This window comes from Eutrigla gurnardus (assembly GCF_963514095.1).
Source record: "Eutrigla gurnardus genome assembly, chromosome: 8".
Taxonomy (NCBI): Eukaryota; Metazoa; Chordata; class Actinopteri; order Perciformes; family Triglidae; genus Eutrigla; species Eutrigla gurnardus.
This window is the reverse complement of record NC_139922.1, coordinates 23,201,774-23,224,761: the sequence shown is the minus strand read 5'-3', so window position 1 is coordinate 23,224,761 and position 22,988 is coordinate 23,201,774. Positions and strand designations below refer to the sequence as shown.

Below are 22,988 nucleotides of genomic sequence, written 5' to 3'. Positions count from 1 at the left end.
TCCGCTGCTTCTCCTCCTTCCCTCGTGCCACTAACCAGAGGAGAGGTGGAGTGTCTCTCTGGTTGATGGTTAACTAGCCCCCCTTCGATGGTGAATCACAGGGATGGTTTATTTTTTCGTTGGTGGAAGAGTTTGCACAGCTTTGATATCTGGCATCTGGGTTCTGTTTAATGGATATATAACTAAACCAGGTCGATCCATTGCCAGATCACCCCTCCACCATCAAACCAACTCAGTTTTTACAGCCAGCTCTTTCTGTAGCACGCCGTTATCACACGCACACAAACCTACAGCCACATTAAAGCACGAAGCAACCAAGACCGAATGAGAGCTTAGCCTCAAGTGTCTGCAGGGAGACCCAACATGACAAAGTACTGTACTGTGAAACTTTACATTTTATGCAACTTTCAAGTCATGGATGGATTATGATCCCCAACTTCTCCCACATTTTTTTGACAGATGAAGAATGAGATGAAGAGTCTTTAAAAAATACGACTAAATACTACAGGAAACCATCCAAGACAGCCTGAGATACAGGTTATATTTGTCTGCTGTAAAACTGGTTTAAGTTGCTCTTCTAATTTTATTGTACTTTAATTAAATGATACTTTGTGACAAACGCTCAGTAATTCATCCATACTGACAGCTTTATTGATTCGTTTTTACTGACAACACATATGATCGATTTATAACCTATGATGCATTATTATAAATAAAATGTTTGTTAAAATGCTTTTCACATGTTCATCAACAATAATAATGCAGTAATATAAGGGTCCATTCTGTAAAACAAGTCCTTTTTATTTTCATTCTTATTTTGTTAATACTTTTGTATTTTTACTTAATTTTGATTACACGACTGACAGTATTTTTACTCAAAAGTATTGCTATAATGCTTTCCCACGCCTCAGGAGACCCACTAGTCGGTCATATTCAGACTACTTCCATGTCTAATACGTTGCTGGTAAATCTGAGTTCATTCCAGCATAATTAACAGAGGAAATAACTCCTGCTGAAGCAAAGTGATGCCTTTACGTAAAAGACTTACAGGCTCCAAAAGCTCAACACTTGTTGTTGGAAAGTGGCTACAAGATGCATTTTAGAAAAAAAATAAAAAGGATAATTCTTAAAAACTTAATTATTCAAGTTATTCTCTGTAGTTCTTCTCAAAGGTCTTTATAGTAGAAGACCTAAAACTAAATGATGTATTTATGAAGATGAGGATTTATGTGGAAATATTGCTTCAGAAGTTAAAATATACAGATGATAGTATGTGTGTTTAGGAGAAAAATAAACATATAGGGACGAGTTTGATCTTAAGTAGAAACCTGCAAAATGTAGACAATATGTAAAAGATGGATGAACTTTTGATGCAAATTCAACCTACTTTTAAAAAGTTATAGTTTATGTTGAAAAGTTGTTGACATCCATTTTTATATACATGTTATGCTGTTAAATATGATTTAATGCATTTAGATGTGGGAGTTGATGAAACGTTTGGGAGTCACTGGTGTATTACTTTGTAAAACACATTTTAAAAGCACTCTTTAAAGGAACATTTCACTGAATAGAAGGGTCAAATGTAAACGAAAATACGTAATTGTACACGTACTTATTTGTGTAAATTGTATATAAAATATGAATGTTATGACTGTTATTTAGATTTCCGACACGTGGAACAAATATCTGAGAGACCAGCATAGGTTTGATAAAAACATATGGTGTAAAAATGGAAAAAGATTCATTCTTTTGGATCTAAATCATTTTTGTATTTATCAAAAACGCCATCCGCTTGCGAAGGCCAAGAGATGTGGATGAAATCTCCCGACTATGTTAGAAATGTTTGATCAAACTGACCCTGAGCACAGATTTACAAAGCCACCCATGAATGACTTCGCAAATGATATCTATAATCATAAATCTTTACATGTCATTACAGCCAACTGCTAATATGCCAGTTATGAATGCTCAGGAGGCGTAATGATGGTTGACAAATACAATAATAAACACCTAAAATGTACTTCTACCTGTTTACAACTACTTTATAATGAGTAATTAACCCCCAGGTTTTTATATAATGCGTATGATGCTAATTAGGGGGAGTTGAAGCAACTTTTTCACCGACTATATCAATCTGCTTCAAGTTTTAACATGCAGCACACTCCTTGGATCCAATTGTTTTTTGAGAAGAAAAAAAAAGACATGATCTGCTTGTGCAAAGTGTCCACCTCCTCCATGTCACACAGCAAACAGTAGCCTTGTATTTGAAGAGAAAGTGCCAGTACATAGCAGTAGGTCAACGATCCCGAGTTCAATCCGGACCTCAGAAGCCGTAAACCCTATGCAGTTCAACCTGTTAACCATACACTCAAATTATACTCGGGGCTCGTAAAATTATTTTTCCTGCGGCGGGCAAACACTATAACGTTCACAGGAGGCTCCTGTGAACGACGCCGAGGTGATCTAGTCCATGATTGTATCGACAGAAAAACCCTCCGACGGTAATCCAATCAGAAACGGAACATGTGATCAAACCGACAGAAACTATTCCGTTCACAAAACATTCAGATTCATTGATCTGGGGATTTTTAAACAAGCTGATTAACTCAATCAGGTTCAATGATTTCACAACAAGCATCTCTACACACTCACTACGACGCTCTCGGGGGTTTATTCTGCATCATGCAGCTCGGTCGCAGCGTGTTTCACTTGTGTGTACAGAGGTCGTCCGTTACGACATTTCTTCACGTTCGATCTGTGCTGCTCGACTGCAATGCCCATATTTGCTCAAGAAGTGTGCTGATTATTTCAAAGCAGTAAGCAGAGGGGGGAGGGGGGGGGGAGGGGGGGGGTTGAGGATGGGAGAATCAACGTGGAGCTATGAATGAGTCACTCAGAGCAAATCTTATCTTCTCCGTCATTAAAGTGCTTTTATCGCTGCTCCCATCCTAAATTTCTGTGAACTCCTCAGGGAACAGTCATATATATGTAAAGTATAATCTGCATGGTTATAGCTTTGTTAATCACAAACTGTTCTGATAGATAGAGGGCATGTTAACTCAAAATACTCTAATAGCTTATCTGCATTTTGCTTTTGAGGTGTGTGTGTGTGTGTGTGGGGGGGGGGGGGGGGTCCTCAGCAGACTGTACCTACATTCCCACAGCACACAGGCTGACTCCACATGTGCAGGAGGCTATAATTATAATTATTCTCGTGACAAATGCCAATGCAGTCATCACATTGGTAATACGAAAGGTCAAATCACAAACATTTTGAGGAATACTCTTATTCCCTATGATAGATAATAATATTGCCCAAAATGTTGTAATATTCCTTTAATTTTTCAACGTCGATAATGAAATTTGAGAGAGGGACATAATGGCAATTTCTGTTGGATCCCATTGGAATCTTGTCATTAATTACATATATTACATTTGTAAATTTAAAATGTTGATATTGCACACCAAGAAAGTTGCATTTTGTCGCATAACTGCTGAAGTAAAAATATGTAATTAGAGTAGAAACCCATAAGTCATATAAGTGACATTTCCCTGAAGATACTGGGATGTACAAGATGGAAATAACTTTTAGTGTTTTTATCCTCAGTCATGCTTCATATTTTATTTAATTTTCTGTTTTATTTTTGTTCTGCCCCCATATTTAATCAGAGTCTTTGTGCGTTTCCTGGTTTTGTTGAATATAAGAGTGTGTTATGCGTTTATGGCAAAATGTAAAAAAATCTAAATTCATATTTTCATTATTTTTGTCTCATTGTAATGTTTGTGAGCAAACACAATAAAGAGATGGTAGTTTATTTGAGCTGACACACCACTGTGATAATAAAAACAACTGCCAGGCATTCAGCTGTTAAATACCTGCTGAATACAGTGGAAGTCTTCCACGCTGAAATATGATGGGCCAGACAGCGCTGTCTTATAATCAGTCACCCAAACTCCTGCCCCGGGGCTAAAAGTCAAAGGATCGCTGAGACCTGATGTAACACTTGTGTGATTCTCCCCTTTGAAACTTCAAACTCCATTTTGTGAACAAAGTCCTGTCTATCTTCTGAATAGGAATCTCCGACCACTGACCAAACTCCAGTTTCAACCACTGCCTATTTGTACCTTCTCCTCAATGACTACATTTCATTTCCCCCAAGTCCGATACCAAAGGCAGGCGGCAGTAAAATAATCAAAATGACAGGAACCAGCAGCTGGGAAGAAAAAGAGGATGACGGGGGCCCGGAGGAGTTAATAAGATGTTGGAATATACACTGTCTGGGGACCTTCTTCTGTTTCTTTCCCAGAGAGCTGCACCTCATGGGGACATGTGAGTGTTTGTGAAGCAGCGTCCAGGAGCGGCTTGATGTTGATAAGAGTGAAAACAGGAGGAAGGAGACAATGTGCTGGCTGTAGCATGTTTGTGGCTGCTGCTCTGCTCTCCTGCAGTAGATGGAGGAGATAGGTGAGTATGGCAAAGACCTTGTCAACAGATAACTATCTGCAAATAACACAGCTTATGCAAGGCCCTGTGGCTGAACGCGGGAATATCATATTTTCTATGCCACTGGAATATTCTCAAATACTTTCATCACTTCTAATGGCACAGATTGATTTTTTATATTTTTGTGAGGATCAAATTGGCATTTTTAAACAAATTAATATATTCCTAATAGTGTTTAGTCTGAAATATTGTGTTAGACCTTTCTTTGTTGTAATGGAATCTACTTTTGTTCAGCTGAAAAACATTTTTATTTGTCATTTTTCCTGTTAAATACACGGAATCTGTACCTCCAGTAAAGTTAGTCTGTCCTCACAGGCCAACCCGAAGCCAAGTCATCCCCTGTAGTCGTGTTTGTTCTGCTAATGTAATCATGGATGTAATCAGGTCACCAAACGGATCTTTGAAAGGTCTTTCCCTGTTAATTAAAAAAGATTTTAAAAAATGTAGTTTAAAATGTTTTTTAATCCTCTATAGCCATATTATAGGGGGAGGGGGTTAACCGGGTCACATAAACGGGTTACATAAAGATGATTCCAATCAAATTGAAAAAGTTAAAATCAGATCTTTCTTCTTATTGTCCTCAACCATGAAGAATATTTGGTCTCAGGGTTTAGTTGCTCAGTATTTCATTATGTTACAGGGTGATAAATAAATTATTTTTCCCATTATTTCTGTTTAAAATGCCCTTATATGTAGTTCTAACACTTCAAATATTCGTTATGTCACATATTTATCGTTAATTAACAAAATAACCCTCCAACAAGTCAAGTTTGGAAAGTTTAAAATGGCAAAAGACAATATTCTCAGGATAAAACCTGCAATCTCCAAAAGAACATGCTTCATCTTGTTGCACATCCAGTCAGACTGAAAAGCCCAAGTAGCCTCTGTGCCACCAAATAAGTAAACAATTGCATCAATAAACACGAAGACCATGCAAGACGTAAATCAATCACAGCGAGTGATAAGGCTCTGTAATCATTAACTCTGTTTTGCTGAGAATTCATTTTGACTGCTGGCCCGATCCCCTCTGTCAGCAGCTCTGCTCTGAGCACGTTTATCTCTCCGATTCTCTATACGGTCCTTCAGTCGGCAGCCAATCAATAGAGCTTTAACCTCCACGGCTTGAATAACAAGGCACTAAATATTTGGCGCACAGCGCCTAAGTCAACCTTTTTGATTTCTATGTTGTTTCCAACATCAACGACACAAACATATTCTTATACATTCTGCTGGCGCCTCTTCAAATGACAATTCAAACACGCCACCGGCTCATTGGCTGCTTTCTTTCTAGCTGCTGAGGTCACATGGTGCTCCCTTCTGGCCTCGTTCTGTTTGAACAAACCAACTCTGTCGCCTGATCTCTTTTTTTGAAGTCAATGTCACGGGCCTGTCAACAACAGCGGCGTTGGGAGTCTCCAAGTCCTTTTATTAAGCAAAAGAGCGACACCACTGTGAAGGAGTATTCTATTACAAGCAATAGCTATGTTTCTGCTGTACGTCCAAGTAAAATTACAACAATGTGCACGGGTATTCAAATTCAAACCCAGATCCTTTAATTAAGTAATAAGAGCAACATGCATTATTAAAGTACTCCATTACAGGTTAGGGTTAGTGAGTTAGAAAATGCTGCTATCTGCAAAATATTATAGAGAAAATTGCTTTTGTCAGTTTTAAAGATGTTATATATTACATTTTGGGTTATTTCTACGTTGACTTAATTTGTGAGGATGAAATATCTAAGAAACATTCATCAACACAACAAGTGGTTGAGGTGGAGCAACAGTTAAGTGCTTGAATCTATAAAAATGCATCATATTTATAAGCATCACAGGTTTTGTATGCAAAATAAAAATAAGTCAGAAGTAAAGCTTTAGGATTGAATAAATCTCGTGGAGTAAAAAGTACAATATTTCTCTCTGAAATGTACCATAGTTAAATTATCAAGTTGCATGAATGGAAATACTTAAATTTAACTATAATTAAGTTCAGTACATTAGTTAATGTACTTTGTTCCTTTTCACCGCAGAGTAAACCTCAAAATTGTACTTGGAGTGTATTTAGTCACCTTCTACCGCTGCCAGTCAGGCAACGTGAATCACTGCTTGCTGCTGCCATCATGTGGACACATACAGTAGCTTCATAGTTTCATCCACAAACTGTTGAATAACTGAATTATTCTGCATCCAAAATATTCATTACATAGAATCCAATAAATGAGGTTGTCAAGATATTGTAACCAAATATACGTTCATGTACGATTTTCCTCAGTGAAGGAGCTTTTGTACACAGTCAACATATAAAGCATTTCTACAACACATTTCTTTTGAAAGATTCACTCAGCAGTAAACCAGAATCAACAACAACACTATTGTATTCATTTTTCCCAATCACCATTGCTTTTGGTCCGTTAGATTCCAGCAGCTTTACTTCCCACAGTTCCACGGTTTTAACACACAAAGCTTGTTGTTCGCCCTCGATTCAAGAAATAATCTCTCAAAGCCCTCTCCGTTTTTCTGTCACCTTTACCTGGGTCGGTGAAGTGCAGCGTCCCATCCTGGCCGTACATCCCTCTGAAGGCCGAGCCCTGACAGTGAGCCGGCCAGCTGAGCGAAGGCCCATGAGCCTCAGTGGCTCTCTCAGGCCCGGCCAGGCTGAGGCAGGCTGGGAGGAGAAGCGGGGACCGCTGTTACTGGATAGTGCTGTTTGCCGGGGCCACCGGGCCGGCTGTAAGGGCCTACAGCACCCAGGGATAATCCCCCTAATGCCTGTCACAATGAGATTTGATTGGAGACTTGAACACCGGGATTAATAGTGTCAAGTGAACAGCGTGTAATGCCTACCCTCCAAACAGCCTGCTAATTGGGTTTTCTGCCTCTGTTCAACACCAAAAGGACACATCTAGATCATAGTTTTATTACACTCAGGATACAGTTTCACTGGGAAACTGTACGCTTTCTAAAAAGGCTACTTTATATGTTTCTAATCTTATTTTATAATAAATACCGGATCACATGGTGACTCTGGCTAAAGTCTGGCTAAAGGGAAAGGAAAGTACTGCCAGTGACACAGCCAGCAACTTGTGTGGGGAGTGTCAAAGCACTAGAAAGAAGCTAGAGATGCAAGTTAATGTCAAAGCACTAGAAAGAAGCTAGAGATGCAAGTTAATGTCAAGCACTAGAAAGAAGCTAGAGATCCAAGTAATGTCAAAGCACTAGAAAGAATCTAGAGATGCAAGTTAATGTCAAAGCACTCGAAAGAAGCTAGAGATGCAAGTTAATGTCAAAGCACTCGAAAGAAGCTAGAGATGCAAGTTAATGTCAAAGCACTAGAAAGAAGCTAGAGATGCAAGTTAATGTCAAAGCAATAGAAAGAAGCTAGAGATGCAAGTTAATGTCAAAGCAATAGAAAGAAGCTAGAGATGCAAGTTAATGTCAAAACACTCGAAAGAAGCTAGAGATGCAAGTTAATGTCAAAGCACTCGGAAGAAGCTAGAGATGCAAGTTAATGTCAAAGCACTAGAAAGAAGCTAGAGATGCAAGTTAATGTCAAAGCACTCGGAAGAAGCTAGAGATGCAAGTTAATGTCAAAGCACTCGAAAGAAGCTAGAGATGCTAGTTAATGTCAAAGCACTAGAAAGAAGCTAGAGATGCTAGTTAATGTCAAAGCAATAGAAAGAAGCTAGAGATGCAAGTTAATGTCAAAGCACTAGAAAGAAGCTACAGATGCAAGTTAATGTCAAAGCACTAGAAAGAAGCTAGAGATGCAAGTTAATGTCAAAGCACTAGAAAGAAGCTAGAGATGCAAGTTAATGTCAAAGCAATAGAAAGAAGCTAGAGATGCAAGTTAATGTCAAAGCACTCGAAAGAAGCTAGAGATGCAAGTTAATGTCAAAGCACTCGAAAGAAACTAGAGATGCAAGTTATTGTCAAAGCACTCGAAAGAAGCTAGAGATGCAAGTTAAAGTCAAAGCACTATAAAGAAGCTAGATATGCAAGTTAATGTCAAAGCACTATAAAGAAGCTAGAGATGCAAGTTAATGTCAAAGCACTATAAAGAAGCTAGATATGCAAGTTAATGTCAAAGCACTATAAAGAAGCTAGAGATGCAAGTTAATGTCAAAGCACTAGAAAGAAGCTAGAGATGCAAGTTAATGTCAAAGCAATAGAAAGAAGCTAGAGATGCAAGTTAATGTCAAAGCACTCGAAAGAAGCTAGAGATGCAAGTTAATGTCAAAGCACTCGAAAGAAGCTAGAGATGCAAGTTATTGTCAAAGCACTCGAAAGAAGCTAGAGATGCAAGTTAAAGTCAAAGCACTATAAAGAAGCTAGATATGCAAGTTAATGTCAAAGCACTATAAAGAAGCTAGAGATGCAAGTTAATGTCAAAGCACTATAAAGAAGCTAGATATGCAAGTTAATGTCAAAGCACTATAAAGAAGCTAGAGATGCAAGTTAATGTCAAAGCACTCGAAAGAAGCTAGAGATGCAAGTTAATGTCAAAGCACTAGAAAGAAGCTAGAGATGCAAGTTAATGTCAAAGCAATAGAAAGAAGCTAGAGATGCAAGTTAATGTCAAAGCACTAGAAAGAAGCTAGAGATGCAAGTTAATGTCAAAGCACTCGAAAGAAGCTAGAGATGCAAGTTAATGTCAAAGCAATAGAAAGAAGCTAGAGATGCAAGTTAATGTCAAAGCACTAGAAAGAAGCTAGAGATGGAAGTTAATGTCAAAGCACTCGAAAGAAGCTAGAAATGCAAGTTAATGTCAAAGCACTCGAAAGAAGCTAGAAATGCAAGTTAATGTCAAGCACTAGAAAGAAGCTAGAGATGCAACTTAATGTCAAAGCACTAGAAAGAAGCTAGAGATGCAAGTTAATGTCAAAGCACTAAAAAGAAGCTAGAGATGCAAGTTAATGTCAAAGCACTAGAAAGAAGCTATAGATGCAAGTTAATGTCAAAGCAATAGAAAGAAGCTAGAGATGCAAGTTAATGTCAAAGCCTTAGAAAGAAGCTAGAGATGCAAGTTAATGTCAAAGCACTCGAAAGAAGCTAGAGATGCAAGTTAATGTCAAAGCACTCGAAAGGAGCTAGAGATGCAAGTTAATGTCAAAGCACTCGAAAGAAGCTAGAGATGCAAGTTAATGTCAAAGCCTTAGAAAGAAGCTAGAGATGCAAGTTAATGTCAAAGCCCTCGAAAGAAGCTAGAGATGCAAGTTAATGTCAAAGCCTTAGAAAGAAGCTAGAAATGCAAGTTAATATCAAAGCACTCAAAAGAAGCTAGAGATGCAAGTTAATGTCAAAGCACTAGAAAGAAGCTAGAGATGCAAGTTAATGTCAAAGCACTAGAAAGAAGCTAGAGATGCAAGTTAATATCAAAGCACTAGAAAGAAGCTAGAGATGCAAGTTAATGTCAAAGCACTAGAAAGAAGCTAGAGATGCAAGTTAATATCAAAGCACTCAAAAGAAGCTAGAGATGCAAGTTAATGTCAAAGCACTATAAAGAAGCTAGAGATGCAAGTTAATGTCAAAGCACTATAAAGAAGCTAGATATGCAAGTTAATGTCAAAGCACTATAAAGAAGCTAGAGATGCAAGTTAATGTCAAAGCACTCGAAAGAAGCTAGAGATGCAAGTTAATGTCAAAGCACTAGAAAGAAGCTAGAGATGCAAGTTAATGTCAAAGCAATAGAAAGAAGCTAGAGATGCAAGTTAATGTCAAAGCACTAGAAAGAAGCTAGAGATGCAAGTTAATGTCAAAGCACTCGAAAGAAGCTAGAGATGCAAGTTAATGTCAAAGCAATAGAAAGAAGCTAGAGATGCAAGTTAATGTCAAAGCACTAGAAAGAAGCTAGAGATGGAAGTTAATGTCAAAGCACTCGAAAGAAGCTAGAAATGCAAGTTAATGTCAAAGCACTCGAAAGAAGCTAGAAATGCAAGTTAATGTCAAGCACTAGAAAGAAGCTAGAGATGCAACTTAATGTCAAAGCACTAGAAAGAAGCTAGAGATGCAAGTTAATGTCAAAGCACTAAAAAGAAGCTAGAGATGCAAGTTAATGTCAAAGCACTAGAAAGAAGCTATAGATGCAAGTTAATGTCAAAGCAATAGAAAGAAGCTAGAGATGCAAGTTAATGTCAAAGCACTCGAAAGAAGCTAGAGATGCAAGTTAATGTCAAAGCCTTAGAAAGAAACTAGAGATGCAAGTTATTGTCAAAGCACTCGAAAGAAGCTAGAGATGCAAGTTAAAGTCAAAGCACTATAAAGAAGCTAGATATGCAAGTTAATGTCAAAGCACTATAAAGAAGCTAGAGATGCAAGTTAATGTCAAAGCACTATAAAGAAGCTAGATATGCAAGTTAATGTCAAAGCACTATAAAGAAGCTAGAGATGCAAGTTAATGTCAAAGCACTAGAAAGAAGCTAGAGATGCAAGTTAATGTCAAAGCAATAGAAAGAAGCTAGAGATGCAAGTTAATGTCAAAGCACTCGAAAGAAGCTAGAGATGCAAGTTAATGTCAAAGCACTCGAAAGAAGCTAGAGATGCAAGTTATTGTCAAAGCACTCGAAAGAAGCTAGAGATGCAAGTTAAAGTCAAAGCACTATAAAGAAGCTAGATATGCAAGTTAATGTCAAAGCACTATAAAGAAGCTAGAGATGCAAGTTAATGTCAAAGCACTATAAAGAAGCTAGATATGCAAGTTAATGTCAAAGCACTATAAAGAAGCTAGAGATGCAAGTTAATGTCAAAGCACTCGAAAGAAGCTAGAGATGCAAGTTAATGTCAAAGCACTAGAAAGAAGCTAGAGATGCAAGTTAATGTCAAAGCAATAGAAAGAAGCTAGAGATGCAAGTTAATGTCAAAGCACTAGAAAGAAGCTAGAGATGCAAGTTAATGTCAAAGCACTCGAAAGAAGCTAGAGATGCAAGTTAATGTCAAAGCAATAGAAAGAAGCTAGAGATGCAAGTTAATGTCAAAGCACTAGAAAGAAGCTAGAGATGGAAGTTAATGTCAAAGCACTCGAAAGAAGCTAGAAATGCAAGTTAATGTCAAAGCACTCGAAAGAAGCTAGAAATGCAAGTTAATGTCAAGCACTAGAAAGAAGCTAGAGATGCAACTTAATGTCAAAGCACTAGAAAGAAGCTAGAGATGCAAGTTAATGTCAAAGCACTAAAAAGAAGCTAGAGATGCAAGTTAATGTCAAAGCACTAGAAAGAAGCTATAGATGCAAGTTAATGTCAAAGCAATAGAAAGAAGCTAGAGATGCAAGTTAATGTCAAAGCCTTAGAAAGAAGCTAGAGATGCAAGTTAATGTCAAAGCACTCGAAAGAAGCTAGAGATGCAAGTTAATGTCAAAGCACTCGAAAGAAGCTAGAGATGCAAGTTAATGTCAAAGCACTCGAAAGAAGCTAGAGATGCAAGTTAATGTCAAAGCCTTAGAAAGAAGCTAGAGATGCAAGTTAATGTCAAAGCCCTCGAAAGAAGCTAGAGATGCAAGTTAATGTCAAAGCCTTAGAAAGAAGCTAGAAATGCAAGTTAATATCAAAGCACTCAAAAGAAGCTAGAGATGCAAGTTAATGTCAAAGCACTAGAAAGAAGCTAGAGATGCAAGTTAATGTCAAAGCACTAGAAAGAAGCTAGAGATGCAAGTTAATGTCAAAGCACTAGAAAGAAGCTAGAGATGCAAGTTAATGTCCAAGCAATAGAAAGAAGCTAGAGATGCAGGTTAATGTCAAAGCACTAGAAAGAAGCTAGAGATGCAAGTTAATATCAAAGCACTAGAAAGAAGCTAGAGATGCAAGTTAATGTCAAAGCACTAGAAAGAAGCTAGAGATGCAAGTTAATATCAAAGCACTCAAAAGAAGCTAGAGATGCAAGTTAATGTCAAAGCACTAGAAAGAAGCTAGAGATGCAAGTTAATGTCCATGCAATAGAAAGAAGCTAGAGATGCAGGTTAATGTCAAAGCACTAGAAAGGAGCTAGAGATGCAAGTTAATGTCAAAGCACTAGAAAGAAGCTAGAGATGCAAGTTAATGTCAAATCACTAGAAAGAAGCTAGAGATGCAAGTTAATGTCAAAGCACTAGAAAGAAGCTAGAGATGCAAGTTAATGTCAAAGCCTTAGAAAGAAGCTAAAGATGCAAGTTAATGTCAAAGCACTCGAAAGAAGCTAGAGATGCAAGTTAATGTCAAAGCACTAGAAAGAAGCTAGAGATGCAAGTTAATGTCAAAGCACTCGAAAGAAGCTAGAGATGCAAGTTAATGTCAAAGCACTAGAAAGAAGCTAAAGACGCAAGTTAATGTCAAAGCACTTTAAAGAAGCTAGAGATGCAAGTTAATGTCGACTCACTCGAAAGAAGCTAGAGACGCAAGTTAATGTCAAAGCACTCGAAAGAAGCTAAAGACGCAAGTTAATGTCAAAGCACTTGAAAGAAGCTAAAGACGCAAGTTAATGTCAAAGCACTTGAAAGAAGCTAGAGATGCAAGTTAATGTCGACTCACTCGAAAGAAGCTAGAGACGCAAGTTAATGTCGACTCACTCGAAAAAAGCTAGAGATGCAAGTTAATGTCAAAGCACTCGAAAGAAGCTAGAGATGCAAGTTAAAGACTGAGTGAAAATCATTCAGAATTTAGTATTATTGCAGCTTAATACATTTTGTTTGTAGAATTCTTGTGGTCCTGCGTGCTGAGAGGAGGTGTGCACAATGTATCTGTGTGGTTGTATGTGACGTGAAGGCCATTAACGTATTTGTGCCCACAATCACAATAATCTGTCCATGCTTCCTCAAACCATAGCAGCTCTGTCGGTTAAAGTTATTATATGATTCAGTCACTAATAATTAAACTGCTGCTTTACACCACAAGTCCAAACCACGGTGTTTTGTGTTAACAGTCAGCAGTTAGTCTTTCAATGAATGGGCATGCGTTTAATGAGTGGAATAAAATATAAAACTAAATAAATGGTACATTTAGTCAATTACTCTATTAAGTACAAGTTTGAGGTATTTGTACTTTACTTGAGTGCGTCCATTTAATGCTGCATGGTACTCACTATCTGACTTTTTACTCCACCTTGACAGACAATACATACAATCAACTTCTAACATATCATGTATTATTAATGACAGGTCTACCCAACATGTGGGCCTATAGACTGAAATCTTGGAACAATCTCTCACATGGATGAGAAGTCCTTTAAGTGCTCAGATCAATGAACATGTGAGATGGTTGTTCATGTGATATGATAGAAAGCTCCAGAACTACTAATGGACCTTGTGAAGAGATTGAGTTGTCAACAGTTTAGTTAAAACTAGCTCCAATGTAGCCCACACATGAATGCATCAATAGAATACAATAATGAGATATAAAACTGACAGTACTTTTGCTATTTGTTCAGAGTAAAAGACTCAATACTTCTTCCATCATTGATTTTAATCAATTCAAACTGCTCACGTTCAAGCATTAAATTGCAAATGCATCCATTTTTATCATAATTTAGCTGGTGTAGATGGGAATAATCACGTGACTGAAAAACCCTGTTGTGTCGACAAGATGAATTCTGTTCATTTGCACCGTTAACTTTGCCTCCATCAGTCAGACGGTGTGTATTAAGGAGCCTCTCTGTCAAGTCATTCAGTCTTGTAGGCAAACAGATATCCACCGAGGAGCTGTTGAACGGCTGCCGTCATGTTTACATTCACCAAGTTAGTCTGCCAACAGCAGAGCTCGGGGGTTTGTCCAGGTTGTGACCGTTGGGCAATTAATCCCATATGTCCGACGCAAGTTCTGCATGCTGTAGGATATATCCTGTAAGCTTGTCCCAGTAGTTGGGTCTAAAGGTTTTGGTATATTGCTACTAGCTCAGATTTTGTAGAAATAGATCCATTTAAACTGGCAGGCGGTTGAGATTTACAGATGAATGCAAGAAATCTTAACTCTTTCAGTAGAAATGACGTAGAGATTAATATGCTGGATTTGTATAAAATCAGCAGAGGTTTGAAGCAAACTGAACAGTTATTCGCAGATTGTTTGGACACAGAAGCATGTTCTAACCCGATAGGCCAAAAAGAGGCTTAGAGCAGGCAACTGCCAAAGAATGCATTTGTAACATAAATGTCTGGGTAAACAAATCCATTTGGAAAATGTTGCTTTTGTACACAACAACAGTGCAAGTCAGACGAGAAACATTTCTAATCGCAGGGGGCTAATCAGCATCAATGCAATAGTCACTAAAAAGGGGAATACAGTAGAATTGATTCCTTTTTTATGGATTTTATAGACTCTAGATTGAAGGGTAAAACTGATAAAGACTAAAAACGACAATATGTAAGTCAACGGTTACCCAGTCTGGGACACAGAGCCCCAAACCCCTTGTTCCTCCTGACATTAATCCTTAGAAACAGGCCATGAATGTATACTTTCATGTTTGAAAAAAGGCTCCACACTGTGGTTTTGAACAAATGTTACACAGTCAATAGAGTGCCTGTTGGTGCACATTTTCATCAACGGATTAATACACAATTTGTGCATGCTTTAGTGCGTTTTTACAGCAGCAGGATTAAGTCAAAATAAACTACAGTGACCTTGTTCATCATAATAAAAGAACAAGTCGCCCAGTGTGACAGCGCTGTGCAGTGATGTGTTTTAATAGTTTCTGGACAAAATGGAAGTCCACAGTAAGGAATACATTTTTTATATATATCTTTAGATACAAACATTAACACTACACTACTTTTACCAATGTATCTTTCAGCCATTATGTTGAATGTAATTAATGATGGGTGATGAGTTATATCCAATAAAAGCACATTTAAATACATATTCTTATCCTTTTGATGTATGCATTTACCGTCACGAAAGAAAACGAAGATGAATGAATGATCTTGTCTTTTGTCTATTACGTTTTTTCTTCTTCTGCAACAGGATTGTCAAAGGGCATTTAAAATCCCAAATGTTGTATTTGCACCTTCGACCTTTGACGAAATAGAGGATTCCAAAACTGATGAAGCTCACGTAGCTTTTTAGTTGTGTTACACTGTCCATTGTTATTTAACTTTCTCTGTTGGAGTTTAAGCTGCTCCACACAAGAGTGATGGTTTGCAGTTATGTGACAGGAGTCAGCGGTGCAACTTTGGAATAAACTGTTTACCTGTTAGCAACTGAGCTAGCAAGCGTGTTAGCCACAATCTTTCATTATCCTCATTAGTCCTTACTAAGAAAAAACAACGTACACTTCAGAGAACAAAATGTAAAAAAGGCCATCAACGGCACATTGCAGATTGCAACCGATGCTAGCAATTTCCCAGCTAGCAAGAGTGTTAGCAGTTAGCTGACCAGCCACAGTAGATTTCCAACTAGCCTTGTCAGTGCACTCTATATTCAGATGCATTTTAATATTTTAACTCTTCTCAGAGATCAGATTCATGTTGCATGTCACCGTGACTTTCTGATCACATGGTGCAGCAGGGAAGGAAGACAACACAAACTGTCACAAACTAGCTAAAGGGAAAACGATAGCGCCTCACCACTTTCTGTTACCGGGGCGACATGAATGGGTTAACGCTGTCGAGAGCAGATAAACGGGGAGAGCAGGTGTTGTGTGAACCGATCAGTTGGATAAACTGGAAAAATAACCATCAGGACTTTTTCCAAAATATAGTCTTTATAGATCCAGATTTATAGATGCAGCAGCATCATCAGTTCAGGACGAACCGACTCTTTAGCCCCTTTGATCAACATTTTCATCATTTTTTTTCTCATTTTGTTTGAGTTGAGGAAATTTGCATTTCCTCTGTGACATGCAAATCATTTAATAAATGAATACAGGAGTTAAAAAACAACATCCACGTACTACGTTGGAAAGATGTTGTGAGAGGCAACACTGTACAGAGAGGCCTTCACTTCCATTGAATAATTCAAATTAGAAACACACACAGGGGTAACATAATGTTTGAGATGGGATTCTGTGTTACAACATCATAAACTGGACCCATAACCAAATGTCAGCTTCATCAAAGTTTCATGTAACAGTTACAAAGAGGATGTTTTCATCCGGTGCAGCTTCTTAAAACTCCTTCCTCTTGTCAACGGCACCAACAACAACAAAAAACTCCTCAAAGACCTCCGTAGCATCATCGCCATCAGGCCCGGGGCTTTTTTAACAACCTCCATATCTCTGACACACCTCCTGGATTACAGCCGTGTGAAAAAGGCAGACACAAATGTCCGTCATATTTCCACCCTGAATCCGATCCGGCAGAGCTCTGAATCGCAAACCACCGAAAAAGGAAAGGAAAAAGCAAGCAGCTGCCACACTCCACCATTTTTCCATTCAAACCGCCGGGTTTATAAGAAAAAAGAGAAGAAGAAAAAGTGTGTACTCACCAAATGGAGGATCCATACTTGAGCTGACTTGAGTGTTTACATTGACCATTTCGTCTTCTGCCTCCTCTCAAACATGTGTTTAAAATCCACTTTTTCCTCCCTCGCCATGAGGTGTAAAATGTGGAAGTTCGGTGCTGGTTGTTGTAGTGTGAGAAGGGTGTTGTTGGCGCAAGGTAAGGCCGGTGTTGCTGCTGTTATCTTATTGATTTTCCTAATCTGGGCAAATGTGGGTGGGGAGGTTAAACAGTAACTAGGCTCGTATGGACACCAATCTATATAGCAGCTGTAACTAAGGCAACATGATGATAGAAACTCAAATACACATCAAGTAATTATGTGCTTTCCCCCATTTTCTCATCACAAAAAGGACGTTTCTCCAGATATGGATTGGGAGTGAGTAAGAGCACTGAATAGGAAAACTGAGTTTATACAAAAAGGAGAGTGAAAGCTGGAGGGTGGGGAGGAGGGACATAAAAGACAGAGGAGTGGAGAATGTACCGAGGGTGGCAGCGAACAAACCATGTACGATGAGTGACGTCAACGCTTTTTATTTTGACTGAGGGGGGAATTTTCGCTGACTGCCGAGCTGTCGGATGTAGAACTGGGCCTGAATCACCTGCACATCCACACGAAACATCCACTGGAATTATATCTGAAAAATGCTAGGCCTATTTCCACAGTCTCTCATCAAGGCAAATGTTGCACCATGCAGCCTTCTGAATTCACCTGTCATTCTACAAGTGCTGTTAAACATGATTTACTGTAAAAAAAAAATAAAAACAATTTAAAAAGTTTTTAAAAAGTTGTCAATATTGAGACCTATTAAGGATTTCTAAAATATCGTAAGAACACTGACATTTTATGGTCTTTTACAGACTCAAAATGTTGTGAAATATACAATTTTGCCTTTGTTGCCGAGATTTAGCTGAGAAGCGAACGAAGCCGCTCTCATATCATGGGGAGATATTATGAAACTACAGCTTGTTGCCAGTTTTCTTAGCTTAACATAAAGATGGATAACAGCTGGCTTGGCTCTGTCCAAAGGTAAAAAAAACAAAACAGAATTTACTAATACGCACGTTACTACTCATTTGTCCAATCCCTACACACACACAAAAAAAAAATAGAAAAGTGGGAAAGTTATGTGTTATATGCTGGACTATTTCTTGGTGTGACTTTGGGAAGAAAAAAAACAGTTTTTAAACAACGTGCTAATAAGAGAGCCTTGTATTCCGTTGTTATGCTAAGCTACGCTAACAGTCTCTCGGATGTATAATATTAACACGACAGATAATAACCAGAGCTGTATGAGAGTAGCAGCCAGCAGAGCTTCATTGTTCTTTTCACCTTTGTTTGTGATGGATTTAGTCTGCTGTGCAAAAATGGTGTGCGTGTGTTTGTGTTTAGCGCTAAGCTAAGCTCTCTGACTGCTGGCTGTAGCTTCATATTTACAGTTCTACTCATTTAACTCCCCAACGACTAAACCTGACCTGGTGTAACACTTAAAGACGCCAGATTCACCTCATATTGTGCAGCTCTCTGGACACTCGGGTAACTGCTCGGGACGATTAAACATGATTATACCACAATGTAAGAAACACTGTGTGTGTGTGTGTGTGTGTGTGTGTGTGTGTGTGTGTGTGTATGCGTGTGTGTGTGTGTGTGTGTGTGTGTGTGTGTGTGTGTGTGTGGGTGTGTGTGTTTATGAATTGGTTGGGAGGAGCAGCTGATTCCCTCATATTTCAGACCATAAAAGCTGCATTAGCCTCCTGTTTTATAGCACAGAACGTCTCTGAGTGGTAAACAGAGGGATGTAATGAGGTGAAATGCAGGACAGAAAATGTGGCAGATTATTTATGGGGATATACAGCAGTTATTTGTAACTTATTGTTCTGTAAGGCAAATTAAACCGGTGAATTACACACATTCACTGCAGGAACGACTCAACAAAGAAAATATTCAATAGAAAGTTAGAATCAATAACATCCAAGGTTACAGTAAATATAATGTGTACATCAAAAGTGCTTATTTTTGGTCAAAAGTCACTCAAATTTATCAAGTGCAAAATTTCTCCTTAGAATTCAATTTCAACCAATGAAAGAAAATTATTTTTGAGAGTGTGTAACAACAATGGAAAGAATAAACATTCACCTGTGTGTGAAACATTCATTCATAAACATATTTTGAACATAGTGGTAACTGGACATCAGTTTGTTACACAGACCCTTGTGTTAAAACCTGACTTGAGATTTTCTATGTTTTTCTTTCATTAAATATTCTTCTATCATTTAAAACATTGTGTCGTGTTCATTTCTTTTAAGTCTGTTTGGTTTTTCGGTTTGGTGTGCACTGGTTTCTCCTGCAGGAGCCGGCGTAGCTCGACGGACAGACAGAACAAGGCTTCCCGCTCTTATAGGGAGCCTCGCCCACCCAGTTCCCTCTGAAACACAAATTAACATATTGTTATGTTAAAAGTTTGGAACCAATAACTTATAATGGATAAAACCGGCATCATTCCTATATTTTTGTTGGTATTAGTTTTTTTCAAGACTACTCAAACATAGCATTTGTTGGGGACTATTTTCTGTGGTGGATTAATCCACATTTGGTGCTCTAGTGAGTATTTGGGGCAGCAGGTGTATGTGGGATTGACTCAAAACAAACATTTATGTGTTCATGTTAATGATGTAACATGTGCAACAGTGGGCATTATTGATGTATTATTTGCTCTGGCACTGAGGAATATATATATATATAAGGCTGATAATTACGTTTTCATCAGGCTGATAATTCAGTTTCTGTCTTTTCATGAGATTTGTTGAACAGAATATCACCAGACTTGAAATAAATCCTAAGAACACTTGTTAAATTTCCTAATGATAATGTCTCTTAGGAAAACGCAAGATAATAACAAAAAAAAATGTGTTATCAGTTGTTTTTTCTTTTTAAATAGCCAACGATCAATTCAAAATTAAAATTTATTGTGTGCACTTTTTTGTTCTGACTATGTTGTTTTATTTGAGTAACAAATACCAGAACTGTTATACTACGACCTATGTAGCCTTCACTACAGTAAGGCTGCATTAGCAACTGGGGAATTGAGCAGTTTCCCTCAAAAACTCTCTTACTTTATCGAGTAGTTGCAAACGAGCAGCGTCACCTGCCTCCATGTGCTTCCAAACACGTTCATGTTGGAACACTTCCTGATGGCACATCCCACCCTGTTGGTGCTCGCCCACACCATCTGAGAGCAAACACAAAACACATTGTGTTGCTCACATATGGAAATTCAAATCATGCATATGCCCCAATAGTGCCACGCTATTCAGCATTAATCGTTAAACTGTGTTAAAGTATACTACAGAAGCCAAACCACGACTTCAGACATATTTAAATAGAAACGTGGAGTAGTTTAATTAATCAAAATTAATATCTCCTTCTCGATCCCGCCCTCTGAAATGTTACCTGAGTGTAATGAGAGCACACCGATCCACTGCATCTGTTGGGGTAGGAGAAGTGATGCCTCTCCTCGTACCAGGACCGGATCAGGTCAGTGATGGACTGGTACCTGTCACGCCAAACACACTTTCATCATTGTGCAAAAGCTCCATGCCTGTTATTTCTTCATCACAATAAAGCTTTATTTGCTGTACATTAAGAGGTACTGTGAAAAAACCAAGAGCTGATTCTGCATCTGCACTACCTTCCTGAAGTGATGGACAGGTTTTGGCCCATGTATCTCATGGCTCGTGTTGGACCGTGATCCCAAACGCATCTCGAAGCCCAAGAGTCGGCTGATTTAGCGAGTCCCTCATCCCAGAGCTGTAGAGCCAGGGAGGGAGGAAAAGACAGAGACTGGGGTTGTTCATTTCACTCCGTCTTTTAAGTTTTAATACAACAAATAAGATCTATCAATATGTATAACTCAATATGTTGATTTGTGCCACTTGTATGAAGATAAGCATGGGTGTCACCACCATATATTGAGGGGGGGTCGGGACAAAAAAGTTGTTGGACATCCCCAAATTTGATTCTGTAGTCAGTTGTATAACTACTATTGCAAAGGCATTATAAACAATGTCAGTATAACAATGATAGGCCTATTTAATTTTCATTTTCATTTCTAGGAACAAAGACATTAGATACTGAAGAGACATCTTTTAAAAACATGTTAGAATGCACCAGAATGTGGGAAATTACATCCACTTAATTCCAAAAATGTTTATAAATTGGAAGTACTTAAGTACCTCAAAGTTGCACTTGGATACAGTACTTGATTAAATGTGCTGAGTTCCACTGAGTGTTTCCTCACCATGAACTCCATGTTGGCTGCGGGGGGGAAGACCTGAGAGCGGACTCGGTTGTGGTACTCCAGCAGAGCGTTGATCTCTCTGGATGAGACGGCTCGTTTACGTCTGCTGACTTCAGCGAGCATCCTGAAGTCCGACTGCGTCTCGCCTCCAGATCCGGTTGTGTTGAGCGGCTGTGTAGAGGTCGACAGCACAGCAGCGGCAGCAGCAGCTCCCACGTGAGGCACCATCCACAGGGTGGCAGCCAACAGGAGCTGGACAGGAGCAGCACCCATCTGAGGCCTGCAGCCGCTCCACCTCCCTGCACCTCTCTGAGGAGTTCACACGGGATCAAACTGATGTCGAACAATCTCAAAAAAAGGGTGTGAGGGTTGAAAACTGATCATTTTTAGATGGTTTATTAACCTGATTTATTAAAAAATATAGTTTAATAAAACAATGTAATACATTTCACCTCAATGTCATTCAAATCACACCAGACTGGATGATACAGTTACAGTTATTCATCTTTCTGGTCAGTGACATTTCCTTTCAACCCATTTCTGCATTGTTCGTTTAAAGGATTTTTCTCTCAATATATCTATACTATTGGATGATTATGGGTCCTCTGATATTATATTAATCAAATAATTGGAGCATCACATTAATTCACTATGCATTTGCATGAGAAATACAATATATCTGCACAGACACGTGTTTTTTTTAAATATATATATTCTCTACTGCCATCCTGCACTTTGCAAAAATGCTGTTTGCATTGCAGAGGTGGAACTCAGGTCCATAAAACCAAAGCAAAAAGCTGCCAAAATGCTAAGCACCAGGGAAGCTGCTGACTGGTGATCATTTAAATCATAATTATGATCATATTTTAGAAATTAGGTTAAGGAATGCATTAAAACATCTATTTAAATCATCAACTACATCTTTAAAGATGTGCATGATTATATTTACTTTACAACCCGTTTTCATTTAATTAATTAAATGAAATCCAATAGACATCACAGCCTCTTCACTGTAACACACGTATCAGAAACATGTCCTCCTCAGATATTACAAACCGACGTTATTATAAACGGGAGTGTGAGGTCAGAGATCTGCAGTAAAGGGTTAAAATGTGCTCTCTTCATGCGTTTGATTTCCCGCCGGGTTTAATTAATTGCTCATCCTAGAAAAAAACATGCAACCTGGGTAATCAGTCAGTAATAGTGTATGCAGCGAGCTCATCTGTTACACAAACAGAGGAAAGCGAAGTGTCGTACCTTCATCAGTGGATCCTTTCACAGAGCAGAGAGAGAGAGAGAGAGAGAGAGAGAAGAAGGGATCCTCACTTCAACGCCAGCCTTTTGCAAATAAGCCCGTTTGTCATGTGTGGCAGAGAGTTTTAACTGGGCTAACATGGAAAACCCTCCTGCATGCTCCTTCTTCCTGAAGAGTCTGACTCTCTCCACTGGAGGGAAGATCCCAACTACAGGGAAATACCTTTCAGAACACGTCATTAAACGTTTTACATTGTTGTGGTTGAAAGATAACACTTTAATGCCTCCATGTTTCATTTGTGAGACATTCATAAACATAATAAATTGGGTTTTGCGAAAACTCAGACACATGATACTGATGATGCCACGAAGGTGGTGGAAAACCTGCAGCCTCACAGGAAGCTGCCAGCTCCTCTCTCGTCCCTGCAGTGAATGGCATATCGCTCGCTCAGCGTCACCTATCTGGAACGTACCACCTGCCCAGGTAAGTATAGGGTGAACTAGCAGGCATCCCAGTAATTCATACACAGTTGCTACTGGATCTT

At 38.6% G+C, this 22,988-nt stretch overlaps 1 protein-coding gene across 1 annotated transcript; it reads right to left on the bottom strand.

Moving 5' to 3' along the window:
- Positions 1–18,538: 18,538 nt before the first annotated feature.
- Positions 18,539–22,602, bottom strand: r3hdml (R3H domain containing-like). Its single transcript, XM_084016418.1, has 6 exons — positions 22,447–22,602; positions 21,190–21,498; positions 20,581–20,699; positions 20,343–20,445; positions 20,006–20,121; positions 18,539–19,317 (listed from the first exon to the last, which is right to left on the bottom strand). Exons 1-6 carry the CDS (start codon positions 22,450–22,452, stop codon positions 19,194–19,196), a joined length of 777 nt encoding a protein of 258 aa, XP_083872544.1. The 5' UTR covers positions 22,453–22,602; the 3' UTR covers positions 18,539–19,193.
- Positions 22,603–22,988: the final 386 nt, after the last annotated feature.